Raw genomic sequence first — 17,896 nt, forward strand, 5'->3', positions numbered from 1 at the left:
AGTTCTCAGTATTGTTACATAACTACTCTTAAATTCTGCTCAAGGTATCTCAGTATATTTGGTTTCCCTTGACATCCTCTGCATTTTGCTTCATGCATTTAAAACTATGATCCTGGGGAAGGTCCATGGGCTTCCCCTAACTGCAGGAGGAATCCATGCCACAAAACTGATTAAGATGCATGGCCACTCAGAGAACAACTGGACACTTTTTTTTGTTTGTTTAAAAAAGAAGAAGAACCTCACCACAATCCAAAGAGTTAATATTTATGGAGCCCTTACCACATGCCAGACATTTTCTGTGTGTTGCTGCATTGTAGCTAGAGCTGTTATTTCCATTTAAAGCCAAGGCGCGGTGCACTGAATGGGATAACGTGGCCATGAGCACGCAGCAGTCACGGTAGGAGCCAGGAGTCAGCCTCGACCTTTTAAATCCAGTACTTGTGCTCGCTTCGACAGCACATATACTAAAATTGGAACGATACAGGGAAGATTAGCATGGCCCCTGCGCAAGAATGACACGCAAATTCGTGAAGCGTTCCATATTCTTACTGTACCAGCATCTGCCCACAGGGAAGGTGTCCTCATTAGAGCCCCGCTTGCCCCACTCAGACATTTGTAAGCCAGGCCAGCATCAGGCTCCTGGTGGAGGATGGGACTGCAGAAGCTGTGGTGACCTGTAGAAATCATCAAGTGGCAGCAGTTCTAGGGCTGTGTCCCAGTGAGTGCACCTCCCTCCTCGAGTTTGTCCGAGGGCCGGGGAAAGTGGCCTTGCAATTTACGGGGCCTGGAGCCCAACTTGAGTCCTCAGCTGAAGTGGATGAGCCCTTGACCCTCTTCCTCTGGACCCTCTGTACCAGTTTCTCTGTCCTCCGCCCTATGGTGCTTTCTTTTGAGCTGGAGAGAAAACCCTCCAAGATCATCCCATTAGAAGCTCCTCAGCTACAGCGATTCCAGCGTGGGGAGTCCCCTTTCCTGACTCGAGTGAACCCCAAGATCCGACTGTCATGCCTCTCTATCCAGGAGCCTGAGCCCCAATGCCCTGGGAGCCTTAGTTTCCTCCTGCTAACAGAAACTGCAGTGGCTGGAGATCTTGAGGCTGGGCTTCAACTCCTTTCCCTGGTCATGGCCCTTACCTTCTCTGAAACTGAACCAGGACCCCAGATCCTTGGATTCACAAAATGCTACCCTGCTGTTATTGCTCTGTGTTCTAATGCCAACCTGCCTTGAGGAAATTGTGGAAATCATAGTGCTGTTGCCTTTCCTCTCTAGTAGGTGTCGAGGCACCTGTACTCACAGGTGGTCCTGAGCACCTGGGTTCTGTCTTTGTGGCAGGGACTTGCCCCTCATGGGTTTGCTCCTGACAGGTTCCTTGCTCTACAATAAAGCTCTTGGGATGTTTCTCACTTTCAAATAAATAAATAAACCAAGTACTTGAGCTTTCACCATTCTCAGGCAGACTGCCTGCAAGGTCCGGGGAAGCTCAAATTGAGTGTAGCTCACCCTTGAGGGCTGAGGGCTGGGCCATAGCCAGCTCAGTCCACAGGAGGGAGGTGGTCTCAGGGGCTCGAGTGTTCAACTCACCTGGGGTGACTGTGGCCAGGTCTGATCCCAGGTGACTGTGGCCAGGTCTGATCCCACAGGCACCAGGCAATCTTCAGTCCCCTAGGTTTACCCTGGTTCCCCTGTCCCTTGCAGGCCTGGATAAACCAGACTGGAACCCCAGTGTCTTACGGGGCTTAGGGGGCAAAGCTCTCCCCAGGACAGACACACACTCCAGGGCTCACCTCCTTCAGCATCTTTCTTTCCCGTGCTGCTTCTGGCCGCCAGCCACCAAACCTTCCTTCCCTGGTTTTATGATGTTTGCTCCCACCAGGCGCTGCAAGATGTCCACCATGAACTAGAGGTGGTCCAGGTCACCCACGCCCTCTACCATCCTTCTGGTTCTTCCCCGCTTCCTAACACCCCCTAACCCCGTCTCCTTCCCTCCTTCCTCCCTTTCTGAGGCAACAGGCCACAGCCCCCTTGTCTCTTGGAACAGTTCCACCATTTTCACCTACAAGGACTTTCCCAAATGCTTTGTTTTCTGAAGGGGAATTTTTGTAAACAACAATTTTCTCAAGTAGTTGTATGTGCTCAGTGATATCTGACTCTTAGTGACCGCATGGACTGTAGCCCACCAGGCTCCTCTGTCCATGGGATTTTCCAGGCAAGAATACTGTAGTGGGTTGCCATATCCTCCTCCAGGGGATCTTCCCAATCTAGGCATTGAACCCAGGTCTCTTATATCTCCAGCATTGGCAGGCGAATTCTTTACCACTAGCGCCACCTGGGGGATAAGGCAATGGCAACCCACTCCAGTGTTCTTGCCTAGAGAATCCCAGGGTCTATGGAGTAGCACAGAGTCGGACACAACTGACACGACTTAGCAGCAGCAGCGCCATCTGGGAATCCCAGCGTTTTCTGTCTCCCTAATCACTAAACTGGGTCCTGTCTTATTTTAGGCTGCTATAACATAATGCCATGGAGCAGGCAGCTTAAACAACCAAGGTATTTCTCAGTTCTTGAGGCTGGAAGTCTGGGATCAGGTCGCCAGCACGGCTGGGATCCGGTGAAAGTCCTGTTCCCAGTCCTGGACTGCTAACTAACTTTTCACTGTGTCCTCCCACAGCCGAAGGAGTGAGGGAGCTCTCTGGGGTCTCTTTGATACGGGCATTAATCCCGTTCATGAGGGCGCCACTCTCATGACCCTAACCACCTCCTGAAGGCCCCACATCCTAATACTATCACACTGGGGAGCGGGGGAGCGGGGGCAGTGGCAGATTTCAACGTATGAATTGAGAGGGGAGCACAAATATTCAGTCTCTAACAGCCCCCAAGTGTCCAATCAAGGGAGGAGGGAGCCCTGAATAGGTGATATGTTTGAACTTGGTCCTTGAGATTGGACATCACTCTTTCACATGACGGATACTGGGGCTTTTTCAGCTCATCCTCTGTGCCGCCCAGCTATCAGGAAACAAGAGGCATTAGCTGCATGCTGAGAAAGCCCACCACTCAGCCCCAGCCCCATCGGCCCACTCAGGATCGGGGAGCTGCCCTGAACATACTCCGCGCCCTCACAGAGTCCCAAAGACACTTCAAGGCAGGGCCCCTCGGTCTGGTCTCTCTGAAGACCCCGCACCTGGGCACTGAGGTCTCTCGCCACCTCTGCTCCGGAGGGCTCTCTCTGTCCAGCTGCCCATTTTGCTTTCCTTTCTTAAACAAGGTGATTCACTCTGCCCTCTGTGATTTCCCACCTCTCCCAGACCTGGCCACTTGCTTCCTGGGGCCAGCCACACATGATCCTTCAATCACGCCTCCCAGACCCAGCTGAACATCCAGCTGAGTGGCTTGGGCACTAGGCCTGCTCACTTCTGGGTGGAGGAGCGGCCCGGGCCTCCCTGCAGTGACCTACCGCCCAGCAGCTCTCAGGCCCTCGGTGCAGGGAGCCTCCTATGCTAGGTCATGAATTCCAAGGCTGACATCTGAGACTGGGTCAGTTGGGGTCTGCAGGCGTGGGTCCCATTCCAACTTGGGACAACTCAGGACAGACCTCAGGGCTGAAGGGGTCTTGTGGGCACTGGCTGAGGCATCGTCAGGCCTGCATCCCAGCTCGACTTTTCCACCCACCCCCACTGCTTAGGAGGCTCCTTGAAAAACCACCCACATGCTAAGCTCCATCTCAGAGGCAGCTAGCTTTTCAGGAAACCCAACCTGCAAGATGCCCTTAGGCTCCAGTCTGGGGAGGAAGCCAGGTCTTTCAGAGGAGAGAGTGGGGCTGGGAGGAGGTGTAGGTGGCAGTGGGGGGATCTATGGGTACCACCAGAGCCCCACGGTCTTGGCCACTCAGACCACAGGCTTCAGGACACCTTCTGTGAGCCCACAGCTAAGCCAGCTTGCGTTGGGGTGCTTCTGTAGAGACACTTGGGGGACCCACCCCCGATGTTGCTCCTCTTTTATCATTTTACATATCAGACCACCATGGCCTGTCATTTAAATGGCCACTGTGATTTTTTTTTAAGTTTAGAAACCACACGCCACATACAAGATCTACAGGTGGTATGGGTTCAGGACTCGCCCTGTTCTCTGATCCCCATGTATTCAACATCTCTCAGAGGGGCTCTGAGCCCCCAGTTCTGTCCTTTTTGTCTCACACAGGAGTGGACACACAGTGGCTGTTCAGGAAATATGAGGTCAGTGGACTTGAGTTGGAGCTGAAAGTGGTTCCATTGCAGAAGCAAAGGGCACTTGCCCATCAGGACCACAGGACCAGGGCACACTGGTGAGAAGTCTCTTCTGTTACCTCTATCTGAAAAGGAAGCCAGGTTTTGCGTCCAAAGGTCAGGTTTAAAAAAAAGCCCTGCAGGATTAGGGGCTGGGGGGTACAGAGGAATATGGCTGGGCTCAAGATTAGAGCACCAGCCCCCAAACCTGGAAGACTGCAGGCCTGGGCTGGTTCCTTGGAACAGCCAGGACAAGATTCGGCCACCCCATGGAGTGTCAGGATGGCCAAAGAGAGCCTCGGGCTTGAAGGAGAAAGACCACTTCACACTGAGTTCTCAGGGGCTGCAGGGAGGAGCTTTTTGCCCAAGTGTTTGAAGAGCCTGTTACATGCACACCGTGGCTGTGACCAGTAGGACCTGAGACTCAGAGGCCCCTGTAAATAGGGCAGCCATCAAAGGACCCCATTCCTAGGGCTTGGGCATGTCCTGGGAGAGGGAGCGAGCCCCAGATGATGGAGCTGGAATATACTGCATACTGTAATATACAGTACAGTAATACAGAGTATACTATAATACTGTAGCTGGAGCTACAGTAAGGCTTGCTGAGCTCAGAGCAGGTTATATATGCATTGAAGAAACAAAAGAAGCACAGTGATTCTTTTGTTCCAGGTCACAGAGTAAATCTGTATGCAAGGGCCTGAACTGTCCCTCCCCCACAAAGAAAACTTATATGTTGAAGCCTTAACCCCCAATGTGATTGCATTTGGAACTAGGGCTTTTAGGAGGCGATTAAGGTAAAATGAGGTCGTAAAGTTGAGACCCTGATCTGACAGGATTGGTGTCTTTATAAGAAGTGATACCAGAGCTCACGTGCTTGTCTCTCTTGCCCTCTCTTCCTGCCTTGTGAAAGTGAAAGTTGCTCAGTAGTGTCTGACTCTTTGCAACCCCATGGACTACACAGTCCATGGAATTCTCCAGGCCAGAATACTGGAGAGAGTAGCTGTTCCCTTCTCCAAGGGATCTTCCCAACCCAGGGATCGAACCAGGGATCGAACCAGGGTCTCCTGCATTGCAGGCAGATTCTTTACCAGCTGAGCCGCCTTTTGAGGACACACTGAAAAGGTGCCTGAAAGCCCTCTCACCAGAAACCACACGCTGCGGGACCTTGAACTTAGACTGCAAGAACTGTGAGAAATAAATTTCTGTTGTTTAAGCCCCTCCATCGGCAGTGTTTTGTTATGGCAGCCCTACAGGTTAGGCACCAGTCTCTTTCTAGAAATGGGTTTGCAGCATGAGGTCCCAGGGAGGAAATCTTCCCCAGAGGTCCAGTGGTTAAGACTTCACCTCCCAGTGCAGGGGATGTGGTTCGATTCCTGGCCCAGGAGCTGAGATCTCACATGCCTCGTGGCCAAAAAGCCAAAACATAGAACAGAAGCAATATTGTCACAAATTCAATGAAGACTTTAAAAATTTAGGTTCACATCCAAAAAAATCTTTTAACAAAAGAGAAATATCAAGAGTTTCCAGCTCCATGACATCAATTTTCATCCCCATTTCATCCATGTGACTTCAATGTCCCAGCCTTTGAAGTCAAATTTTCTTAATACTCCAAGAATGTTCACCTTTCTCCCGTCTTTTATTAGTTTGCAGGAGTGCATTTTCCTGCCAGTTTTCCCTCCCCGAGTACTTCTGGGTCTCCTGCCCCCAGACATGCTGACAAGGTCCCCATATGCCTCCTGGTTTTGCATTTACACCTGCTCCATTCTGCTGCATGTGCGTGATTCCAATCAGTGAGAGGTGAACCCAGCTACCACTTGAAGTCTGTGCTGAGGACTCAGAAAAATGGGAAGGAAAGCACAGCCAAGAGGTTTGTATCTGCTGTTGGAGGTGGCCCCTCTCAGAACCCAGGGCCAACAACATCCAGCACATCTTGGGGGTGGTCTGCCCACCTGTGTGGTGCCAGGTCTTTTGGAAGCTTCCTTGACCATCTCAGACCTTTGGCCATGAGGCCTCTCTGTCCTTCAGGGAAAGATGAAACCCTACTATCCACCCTTAGAGCTGTGGCTGGATCCTGGACCTCACACGATGGTCCCTCTGTCATTGGACGCCTGTTATGTTTCCCAAGTCAGGGTCATTCAGGCACCACCAGCCATGACAATCAGCTTCTTGGATCCTCTGCATTTAGCCAGGTCAAGGCTGATAACTGCACCTCTTCCCTAACTTCTCTGTGGCTTCTACTGGCCCTCACACCTTGAATGAGAGGCCACGCACACACATGTTTGTGCACCACCATCCACAATGTGCCACCGGCGGAGAGGGCTCTCTGGCCGGGAACACACTTCACAGAGACGTTCCTTATACAGACGCACCCTGAGGTTCCTCTTGCATGACTATAGGTGCCCCTCGGATTCCCAGATCTCAATAGCCTCCCTGCAGGGTTGCTTTCGAGGGCCACAGAACAAAGTGTGTCTGAGGCTTCAGGGTGAACTCAGGGCCCCTCTCCCCAGGGGAAGTGATGTCAGCCTTTGAAGTGACAAGGCTTCGAAGACCTCAAAGCCCTGAGGGGCACGTTTAGCTCCAGATCAAGCGCCCTGTAGGCCCTCCTGCAGTGCCTTTGTTTGGAGGACACATCTCGCAGGCTTATGGGGGGGAGGGATGGGATGCTCAGGCCAGTGTTAGGGCAGAAATACGTCTGTTGGTCCTTCCACCCCAAGCTCCTGTGCCCACCTTGACCTGCCTGCCATACGCTCTCCATCAAATGTCCATTCATGGCTCTGCATTCTGCGAACACTGGAGAAGCTGCCTCTAGGTGAAAAAAAGCAAGAGGTGGCTGTGATGGAGATTTCAGGGGTTATTCCCAACCCTCCTTCCCCAGACCTTCTGTGGCACTTTTATGCAGACCTTTGAGTTCTCTGTCCCCCTCAGAAGTGGGGTCTAACAGTGGCCCTGGAAGGTGACAGCCCATAGCACAGCCTACACTCTTGGGTTGATGGAGGGGGGTCTGATGTGGGTATGACCACCATCCCCACACGGTTCCTATGTGGGGACGCCTCTGTCGCTACCTCTTAACTGTTTTGCACACCAGAATCTCCTCACACCCACACAATTGTACCTCTCAACTGTTCTCTTAACTTATCTTTCAACAGAATGCTTTTTAACCTCTGTTAGTCTCTACAGTCGCCCACCAGGTCTCAACAATTTCAAGCCTCCGTGCACTCTGTTTATTTGTGGTAACAAGGCTGTCATCTCACTGCAAATGTCATTTGTATCCTGTGGCAGCTACACAGCATTCATACAATGAGTCTCGGCTTCACAGGGTCTCCGGAGAGAGAAAGACTCAACGGGAATACAGTGGCGAGTGCAGTTTGTGGACTAGCATTCTCCATGTAAAAGCTCCCTGCAGGCCGATATTTCAAGGGAGGGTCCATCCTTACCCCCTGAAGGGACATCGTGGTCCAGATGTGGGGTGGCTTCTGGGTCAGCCGAAGATGGCTGTTGTCTTAGCCTTCTTGTGCTGCCAGAGCAGAATACCACAGACCTGGTGGCTTTAACAACAGTTCTGGCAGCTGGAAGTCCAAGATCAAGGTGGCAGTAGGGTTGATGTCTGCTGAAGGCTCTCTCCTTGTGCTGCAGAAGGCCATCTTCTCACTGTGTCCTCAAAGAGCCTTTTCTCAGTGAAAGGAGGGGGAGGAAGCAAGCATTCTGGTGTCTCTTCCCATAAGGGCACTAATCCCAACACAAGGGCTCCACCCTCAGGACCTTATCTATACCTAAGTATCTCCCAAAGGTCCCATCCCCAAATACCATCATACTGGGGGTTACAGCTTCACATACAGATTGGGGTTGCTGTTGTTGAGTCACTAAGTTGTAGCAGACTCTTCGAGATTCTTTGCAACCCCATGGACTGCAGCACTCCAGACTCCCCTGTCCTTCACTATCTCCCAGAGTTTGTTCAAGTTCATGTCCATTGAGTCAGTGATGCTATCTAACCATCTCATTCTCTGCTGCCACATTCTCCTTTTGCCTTCAATCCTTCCTAGAATCAGGGTCTTTTCTAATGAGTTGGTTCTTTGCATCAGGGCCAAAGTATTGGAGCTTCAGCATCAGTCCTTCCAATGAATATTCAGGGTCGATTTCCTTTAGGATTGACTGGTTTGATCTCCTTGCACTCCAAAGGACTCTCGGGAGTCTTCTCCAGCACCACAATTCAAAAGTATCAATTCTTGAACTCAGCCTTCTTCATGGTCCAACTTTCACATCTGCATATGACTACAGAAAAAGCATAGCTTAGACGCTACGGACCTTTGTAGGCAAAGTGATGTCTCTGCTTTTGAATATGCTGTCTAGGTTTGTCATAGCTTTCCTTCCAAGGAATAAGCATCTTTAATTTTGAAGCTGTGGTCACCATCACAGTGATTTTGGAGACCAAGAAAATAATAAACCTGATTTGGTGGGGAGGATGGGTAACATAATTCAGTCCACAACAGCCATTACGGAGCAAGGGTGTCCCCAGTCGTCCCTTGGCACCCAGGCCACAGCTGGACTGAGTTCAGGATTCTGGAAGGTTCAGGAGAACAGCCAGCACCTGGCTGTTCACATTCTCCAGGAGTGCTGGATAGGTCAGAAGTACTCACGTGGGATGAGCCATGAAGGAAAAATCAGATCTAACCTGGGCGAAAGGGACTCACTCAGTGGGCAGTCAGAGCAGGGAGGGGTCATTGGTGGAAGGCTCCTGGAGAACTGGCCCTGTGTCTTCAGCCTGTTCATGGTCAGCAGGTCTCCTGTGCTGGGCTGCACAATGTGTGCAGAGGAACCAGAGCCTTTGGAGGTGGCTCCAGCGTCATGGTGGTGGTGGGACAAGATGGCAGTAGCAGGGTGAGGTGGACTCAGCACCACAGCCTGTGGGGTCCAGGGGGCCCAGTTGCCACCAGAGAGAACCAGATATACCCAAGTGACTGTGAGGAGCTGCATTGTGACCCTGCAGAGTCTGGCTCCTGGCCACTTGGGACAGGTCCCAGCTATGCTCGTGAGGCCAGAGTGCAGTTCTCTGTGGTCCCAGACTCAGTGTCTAGGTGGCTTCTTTGACCTGGCCCTTTCATAGTTCCTTTGACCAAGATTACTGGGTCCCCTGACAAGGGCCATCAGCTGCTAGCTCTTTTCTGGAGCCAATAAGTGTAGCCTAACACAAGGTTACTCAGCATCACAAGAATCTATTTATTTGGAAAATCAGATCAATCAAATTACCGTTTCCAATTAATTGTCTTAGTTTCATACATGTCCATTTAGCAAGTGTATCTCAGAGTTTTTCAGATTAGGAGTACAAATAAGGTGACACATATGCCCAGACGAGGTCCCTAAGCCTGAACTGATTTTAGTGGTGACAATTTCGGCTTTTCCACAGCTGTCCCCAACTCACAGACTGCTACTTGCTGCAGGTGGATTCATCAGCACCCTGACCCTAATCCTGCCCCTCTGCCCCTCCTGTGTCAGCTGGGCCTGACTGCTGATTATGGGCCAGGCTGAGCCCCGAGGGTGGACCCTCCTACAGAGAAGCCTAGCCTGCAGCACTGGACCTGTGCCCAGCCCCACCCCACAGGCCAGGATGGGTCCCCCTGGGGAGAGAGAGCAGATCCATCTCCTCCCCCCGAGAGTACTGGGATCAGTCACGGCTCACCCACAGGTCCACAGTTGTCACATCCCCCCCATACCATCACATGCCCCCGAGGACCTACACCTAACAGTTAATTACACAGTTTCTGAGTCTAGACTCCCCTCCCACCCTCTGTCTTCTGGCTCAGGCAGAGTCATGCTGCCCACAAGACAAGACTGTATGCTTACAGACATCTCCATCACTGGGGATGATGGGGTGTCATGGTCCCCTCATCCTTTTCCTCTTTAGAAGCCTGTCTGGCCCTGAATGCAATGGTGGCATGAACTGTCCACTCAGCTCCACCAGGCAGGCTCCCAGCTTCTGGCTCAAAGAGAGAAACTGGGGGAGGGGCGACTCATAACTCCACCCACCCCGGGCTCTGACGGCATCCAGCCGAGTGTCCTGCTGATGCATGTCTGGCTTTCTGAGAGTGGCACAGGTGTGCCTCCGTCCAGGATAGCCATGGGACCGTGTAGCCCTAGGCAGGAGGAGCAGTGTTCAGGGCTTGGGGCAGCTGGGCAGTACTCATCTTGGGGTCCACAGAGCCCTGACTCTGTCTGGCGCCCCGTGCGGCCCCATCTGAGGGCCAGAGTCTCTGGTCCTGGGCATGATCACTGCTCCATTTCTACCCTTTCTTCCTCACCCTTCCCTCCAGCCCCACAGAATGGGACCTGACTACTGACCACAGGGGAGGCAAGAGAAAGCGAGGCTCCTGCTCGTCAACTGCTCTCCGTCAAATTGAGGGTTCTCAGGCAGGAAGCCACCCTGCCTTCCATCCTTCCTGCCACTCCCACCCCCCACCGCACCCCTTGCAGAACCCCAGCACTTCAAGACTTGGGCAATTACCCAACCTCGCCTCCTCCCCACTCAGGGTTTTATCTAAATCGCCCTCTTCTCCCCCACTGCACTCCCACCATCCCCTCCCCTCTTATGCTGCAGGTAGAAGGTGGCTTCTTTTCCTCCTAAAGACTTCTTCCCCTCTGTGCACATCGTCTCATTCGTCACTTTTCATCCCACTCACTCCGTCTTGCAAACCACCCTATAATTTATCCTGATAATCATTTCACTCCCCAGAGCAGCTGAGTCATCTGCAGGCTTTCAGCTGTCACCACAGCACCTTGTCTAGAGCATCAGAGAAGCCCAGTCCAAACTCTGAGTCAATCATTTACAGTTTCCAGCCAGGAACTGCCAGGACCCCTGTTGCATTGTGATGGGTCCTCCATCCCTGTCCCTGGCTCTCTCATCTTCTCCCTCCCAGCCACAGAACAGGGACAGCTCTATGAACAGTGCCACCATGGCCAGCTGCCTAGCCAGGACTCTGATGGGCAAGTCAAACACCTTGCTCTTCTCTGGCTGTACCAAATCAAGCCAGATTCCTTATCATTCTCAAGGAAACGAAATCCAACTAAATCTAAAACTAAAACTAAACCAACAACATCCCAGCCTGTTCAACAGAGCAGGCTGGTCACGTCCGGGAATTTTCTTCTCCAAGGCTTGTCACTACTGCCTCTCCTCCCCCCTGGGCCAGTGCTCAAACTCCACACAGCAGATGCTCAGATAGCAACAAGGAATGGGCTGTCCACTTCCAGCTCTTGTTCTGTCGCCTAACTTTCCCAGGTATATCCTGTCCCCTCATGGCTCTCAGGTGCCACCAACAGCTTTTCACTCTGTCCCCACTGCTTCCACATGGTGTCCACAGCTTCACACAGCCTGGTCCACACCAGTCCCCCTCAGTCCCTCTGCAGCTTTCTCCCGGGGACAGGAAGGTTTGAGTGACCTCTCAGGCCTTTTCAAGGCCCATAGAAAACTTGGGGTTCTCTGTGCATACTTGCTCTCCCCAGTCACCCCCTCTGCTGGCATCTCTATGTGGTCATTGGTCAACAGAGCTCCAGAAGAGACCAGAAAGTCCAACCACTCCACCCCGGGATCCCAAACTAAAAAGGAGCTTCATCAGTCCCTCCCACTCCATCTTTCCTCCATGCCCAACCCTCCTGATTCTCTCTCCTAACTCTCTTCCTTTCCAGAATCTTCTAGCCTAACAGAAGGACAGAGGAGAGTTGGAAAACAGCCTTATTCAGATGGTCTCTTTCTCTCAGTTCTTCTGCCTCATGTGTTTGTTGTTGTTCAGTTGCTGAGTCGTGTCTGACAGTTTGTGACCCCATGGACTGCAGCACACTAGGCTTCCCTGTCCTTCAGTAACCCTCAGAGTTTGCTCAAACTCACGTCCATTGAGTCAGTGATACCATCCAACCATCTCATCCTCTGTCGCCCTCTTCTCCTCCTGCCCTCAATTTTTCCCAGCATCAGGGTCTTTTCCAATGAGGCGGCTCTTTGCATCAGGTGGCCAAAGTACTGGAGCTTCAGCATCAGTCCTTCCAATGAATATTCAGGGTTGATTTCCTTTAGAATTGAATGGTTTGATCTCCTTGCAGTCCAAGGGACTCTCAAGAGCTACTCCAGTAGCACAATTCAAAAGCGTTAATTCTTCAGTACTCAGCCTACTTCATGGTCCAACTCTCACATCCATGCATGACTACTGGAAAAACCACAGCTTCAACTCTACTGACCTTTGTCGGCAAAGTGATGTCTCTGCCTTTGAATATGCTGTCTAGGTTTGTCATAGCTTTCCTTCCAAGGAGCAAGCAAGCATCTTTTAGTTTTGTGACTATAGTCACCATCTACAGTGATTTGGAGCCCAAGAAGATAAAATCTGTCACTGTTTCTACTTTTCCCCCACCTATTTGCCATGAAGTGGTGGCATCAGATGCCATGACCTTTGTTTTTCAAGTGTTGAGTTTTAGGCCAGGTTTTTCACTCTTCTCTTTCACCCTCATCAAGAGGCTCTTTAGTTCCTTTTTGCTTTCTGCCATTAGGGTGGTATCATCTGTATATCTGAGGTTGTAGATATTTCTTCTAGCAATCTTGACTTCAGTTTGAGCTTCATCCAGTCCAGCATTTTGCAGGATGTACTCTGCATATAAGTTAAACAAGCAGGGTGACAATATACAGCCTTGATGTATTCCTTTCCCAATTTGGAACCAGTTGTTTCATGTCCAGTTCTAATGGTTGCCTCCTGACCTGCATACAGGTTTCTCAGGAGGCAAGTAAGGTGATCTGGTATTCCCATCTCTTTTAGAATTTACCAGTTTGTTGTGATCCACATAGTCAAAGGCCTCCTGCTTTGGAGACTGAGAAATTGAGAATTCACCTGGGTTCTTCAGACTTCCCCAGATACTGACACTGAGTGGCTTATGTCAAGTTGTCTGGGTTCAGGGGAAAGGTTTTGGGGCCACAGTGAGCAAAGATGGCATTCAAGTGACCATCAGAGGGAGGGCACACCAGCAAATGCACCACTTGTCAGCCCACCACATCAGGGCCCCGGGAAGGGACATTCACTATGGAATTTAGGTTGAGGTTTCCTTCCTCCAGGCATGACTTTTTTCCCTTAGCCATGGTGGTCAGGGTGTCCTGGTGGACTAGCTGGCTCCTGGAAGGCCGGTGGGCCATAATGTCCATGCGGAATTCTTTGATGACAAAGTAGTAGCAGAAAACATCCAGGCAGCAATTGAAATTGGAGAAACACATGGACAACTGCAGGAACAAGATAATATTCTGCTTGGCTCTGCACTCCACGATGAAGCCATTCCTCACCAGGAACTGCAAGAAGAAACTCAGGTGGACGGGGAGGAAGGAGACCACAAAGACAGCCAAGCTGACTGCAATAGTCCAGATGCAGGCCTTCTGCTGGACCCAGTCCCGGGTGTGGTCCCGACGAGCAACCAGAATGTGAATACTCCTGGAGGAGCAGAAACCAATGATGCTCATGGGAAGAAGGAAGCCAAAGACCTCAAAAGGGAAGAAGACCTTGGCACTCCAGGTGCCATCAGACATGTTATTGAAGCACGTGTAATTTTCCACTTTGCCATGGAAGCTATAGACAGGAGTGCTCCCGACCCACACCAGCACCCAGATGATACAGCAGATCCCGAAGATCTTCCTGGGGGACCGGATGTGGCTGACCAGGATTGGGTACCGGATGGCCAAGAATCTGTCCAGGCTGATGAAGCAGATGGTGAAGATACTCCCATACATGCTGATGAAGTAGAGGCACTCCACCAGAGTACAGAAGGGAAGGAAGGAGCCCTCCCTTCGGGACAGGAACATCTTGAATGGGAGGGAGAGCACCAGCAGGAGGTCAAAGACTGCCAGGTTGATCATGTAGATGGAGGTGGCAGTGTAGCAAGGCCACCTCTTCTTCAGGAAGGAGCTAAAGCCACGGATGGCGAGCACATTGAGGAGCAGACCGAGAATGAAGGTAGGGATGTGGACAGCCAACTGCACGGTTTCCATCAGCTCGTTCACATCTTTGAAGGAGCAGTTTTTGCTGTGGTTCTGCTGGCTCATATTCCTTCCTACAATGTCAACAATAGATGAGATGAAGCTCCTCTTACTCTATAGAACTAATGGAGTCAAACAACTTTGTCAAGACTCATGAACACACCCCCTTTATCACACAGCAATCTATGCTCTCCAAACAACAATTAGAAAACACAGGAAGGAAAATCACCTTCTAATTCTGTGGCCCAGATGTAATCACTGTGATATATATATATGTGTGTGTGTGTGTGTGTGTATATATATATAGATAGATATATACGTACATACGTGTGTGTGTGTGTCTTTATCTTTTACAAAAACAGAATATGCATGACCCTTTCTCTGTTCCCTTTTCTCTGATCAGAAGTCTTTCTGTTGAAAGTATCAGCAAGACCATAAGTCCTGACCCAAACTGGTTTTATCAAAGAGAGAATTTCACAGAACTGGAAACAAGAAAACTAGGGCACTGCTGACTTTAGCTGCAGATTGTACAGCTTCAAATGCTGTTTTCAGAACCCAGTTCTTCTTTGTATGTTGCCCCTCTGCTCTACCTCACCCTCACCCTTAAAGTTGGACAGAGCTGACCCCACCCTTAACTGTAGGGCTGGTGGCAATCACTGCATCACATTCCCCAGGACACTGTCATTGGTTCATTTTTAGGTCCAGGGGTAAATATTTGACCCAGAGCAGATGAAAAGTAATGAACCTCTTGCTTGGGTTTCTAGGAAGGGTGTTGGGGCTTTTTCTTTGGGATTTGAAATTGGGAGGATAAAGCCTGAAGCTGCTAGAGCCTTTTGCTCTCCAAGAAGAAAACCATACAGAGACTGGAAAAACATGGAAGAAAAAGCATTCCCAAAGGGAGTGAAGTGAGGGCTTGTGCATGTGTGTGTGCTCAGTCGCTAAATCACGTCCAATTCTTTGTGACTCCATGGACTGTAGCCCACTGGGCTCTTCTGTCCATGGGATTTTCCAGGCAAGAATACTGGAGTGGGTTGCCATGCCCTCCTCCAGGGGATCTTCCCCACCCAGGGATCGAACCTCCATCTCCTGCATTGCAGGCAGATTCTTCACCACTGAGTCACTGGGAAGTGAAGTGAAGGCTTGAGGTCTCCCTAAGGCAAAGAAAGGCCTTTGAACAGAGAGAAAATTAGAGCTGGCTTCAGGAACAAGAGGTCCGAGGTTGCAGGTGTGGCTGCAGATGGTCGCTGGATACCAGCAGACAGAGATCACAAGCCCTTGGGAATGCAGCAGTTGAGTACTTTTAAGACCCTGTTAGAATGTCATTCCCAAACCCTCTCTAACTGCTGGCAAAAACAGAAATATATATATATATATAAAATCTCTCATCCATTGAGCACTATATAGTAAATATATAATATACATTATTTGGTGCCTTTCCAGAAATTCAACACTTTCCTATGTGCTAACTTTTCTTATAGATTTATGTCATGGAAGATCTAAGAAAATGTACTGACTCGTATTAAAATCTTCAGACTCCTGTGGCACCTCCTGGAGTTGTGCAGTGTAAGTCCCAGGTGTAACTTAACTGCCCCAACCCTAGGAAGCCTGGAATAAATTAACTGTAAACTGGCGGATTGCCCTCTCCCGACTGAATATCCCCAACTATGCAACAAGCTTATCTCAAAAAAATAGCTAGAATAGTTTGGAACCAACAAGATAAGTTTCAAAAATGACAAAAAGAACAGACAAGAACCCAATTTGGATCTAACTGAAAGTGCTGCAACACCAAAGAGGAAGACGCATTTGGCTAAGAAAAGTCACCTTTAACATCAGAAACAACAGCAAACCAAGAACCACAAAGATAAGAGCAAATGAGATTCGACAAGACTGCAAAAAAAGAACTTGGGGCATCCGTTTGGGGCTGGGTCATGCTCAAGCAGACTCCATGGGTGAACCCAGCTCATTGCTTCTGATTCAAAGATTAGAACTAAAGTGGCCAAGAAAAAAAAAAAAAAAATTAGTGATGTTTAAAGATAAACCCAAATTCAAGCCCAAAACATGGGTGAATTGAACAAATTGATGAAAAACTAACAGAGGAAAAAAATGGTTCTAAGATGCCAGCGCTTGTCTGAATTGACTGTACCAATTATTCGTGTTCAAGTATTCCTGTGGAAAAGATAAAAGTCAGCTATCAGTGTCCTCCAGCAGGGAAATCCTAAAGGTCACATTTGAATTGCTGAATGACTTCAAATGTGAGCTTTTCAAATGTTAATTTTTGAAGCTAGAAAAGCACACCATGGATCGGCAATAAGAAATCAGGTTGAAAAAAAATACTTCCAGCTAATGGTAGAGTGAGCAAAGAATCTGAAAAATTAATCCCCTGAATTCCCTCTGAAAGTTCAAGGAAACCATCTTTTTTAACCATCTTTTTTCTAAAAAGATCAGGAACTTCATTGGAATAAGATTAAAAAAACCTCCAGGCTGCAGCAAGACGTAAAAGTCATTTTTTTCCCCCAAAGATGGGCTGCAAATAAAAAGCAATCCACTTGTAGTGGTGGCTAGCAACCTCCCACTCTAGACCTGTTGTCTGGGGCTGTGGATGGCACCTGTTCTGGCCAGCTCTGGGATCCGCTGAAATCCACTGAATCAACTGATTGAATCAACTGTAAGATGGTGCAGGGGGGAGGCTGAGAAGCAAATGCTGAGACAGTATTAGACATTTGACAGATATATTAAGGGAAAGGCTGGTGAAGGATAAAGGGCAAGAGACAAGAGTGTATGGCCTTCCCTGGTGGCTTACTGGTAAAGAACACATCTTCAATGCAGGAGACTGTGGGTTTGATCCCTGGATCAGGGAGATCCCCTGGAGGAGAAAATGGTAACCCACTCCAGTATTCTTGCCCAGAGAATCCCATGGACAGAGGAGCCTGACAGGCTACAGTCCATAGGGCCACAAAAGAGTCGAACAGGACTTAGTGACTAAACAACAACAAAAATAGGAGTGGACAGGAAGAGCCCTCAGACCGCAAAGCAGTCTGACACCTGTGTAAGAAGAGAGAGAAGGAAGAGTTGGGTAGGAAGAACTTCAGACTATAGTGCAGCTCTAAGAATGATGAAGACTTCTTCAGGTCATCGAAGAGACCGGAAGCACAAGTCACCTGTTCAAGTTCCATGTCCAGCAGGAATCTCCCAGGACCAGTGCCTCCTCAGAGCCCCATCATTGGCTAGAACCAGCCCAAGGTGGGCATGACCCCAGTTGGACTGTCAGTCACCAGGGCCCTGGTCCCAGCTTTATACTAGGAAGGAAATAAGATGAATGGGGAAAGGTCATGGATCAAACGAATTGAGCCTGTGAACAGACCTGAAGGGCCCGAGAGGAACTTTGTTAACCACAAGCAGCTGATGCCTGAGAGGCAGGCTGAATTACACCACAGAGAAGATGAGAACTTGGATTAGAGGAACCATGTTTTATGCAGTTTTTGGAAAGAAAGCCACTCTCAGATGTCCCACTTACATCTTTGTGCTTAGTCGCTCAGTTGTGTCTGACTCTTTGAGACCCCATGGACTGTACCCCACCAGGCTCCTCTGTCCGTGGGGATTCTCCAGGCAAGAATACTGGAGGGGGTCGCCATGCCCTCCTCCAGGACTT

At 49.9% G+C, this 17,896-nt stretch overlaps 1 protein-coding gene and 1 non-coding gene across 2 annotated transcripts; one reads left to right on the top strand and one right to left on the bottom strand.

Annotated features, from left to right (window-relative positions):
• The first annotated feature begins 440 nt into the window (after positions 1-440).
• Positions 441-547, top strand: LOC129648163 (U6 spliceosomal RNA). The gene has a single exon (XR_008712744.1). It is a non-coding gene; the product is annotated as a U6 spliceosomal RNA (small nuclear RNA).
• A 12,719-nt stretch (positions 548-13,266) lies between these two features.
• Positions 13,267-14,313, bottom strand: GPR55 (G protein-coupled receptor 55). Its single transcript, XM_055574475.1, has one exon. The coding sequence runs from the start codon at positions 14,311-14,313 to the stop codon at positions 13,267-13,269; it is 1,047 nt and encodes a 348-aa protein (XP_055430450.1).
• Between the last annotated feature and the right edge of the window lie 3,583 nt (positions 14,314-17,896).

The sequence above is a fragment of the Bubalus kerabau genome, chromosome 3, assembly GCF_029407905.1.
Source record: "Bubalus kerabau isolate K-KA32 ecotype Philippines breed swamp buffalo chromosome 3, PCC_UOA_SB_1v2, whole genome shotgun sequence".
In the NCBI taxonomy this organism is placed as follows: domain Eukaryota; kingdom Metazoa; phylum Chordata; class Mammalia; order Artiodactyla; family Bovidae; genus Bubalus; species Bubalus kerabau.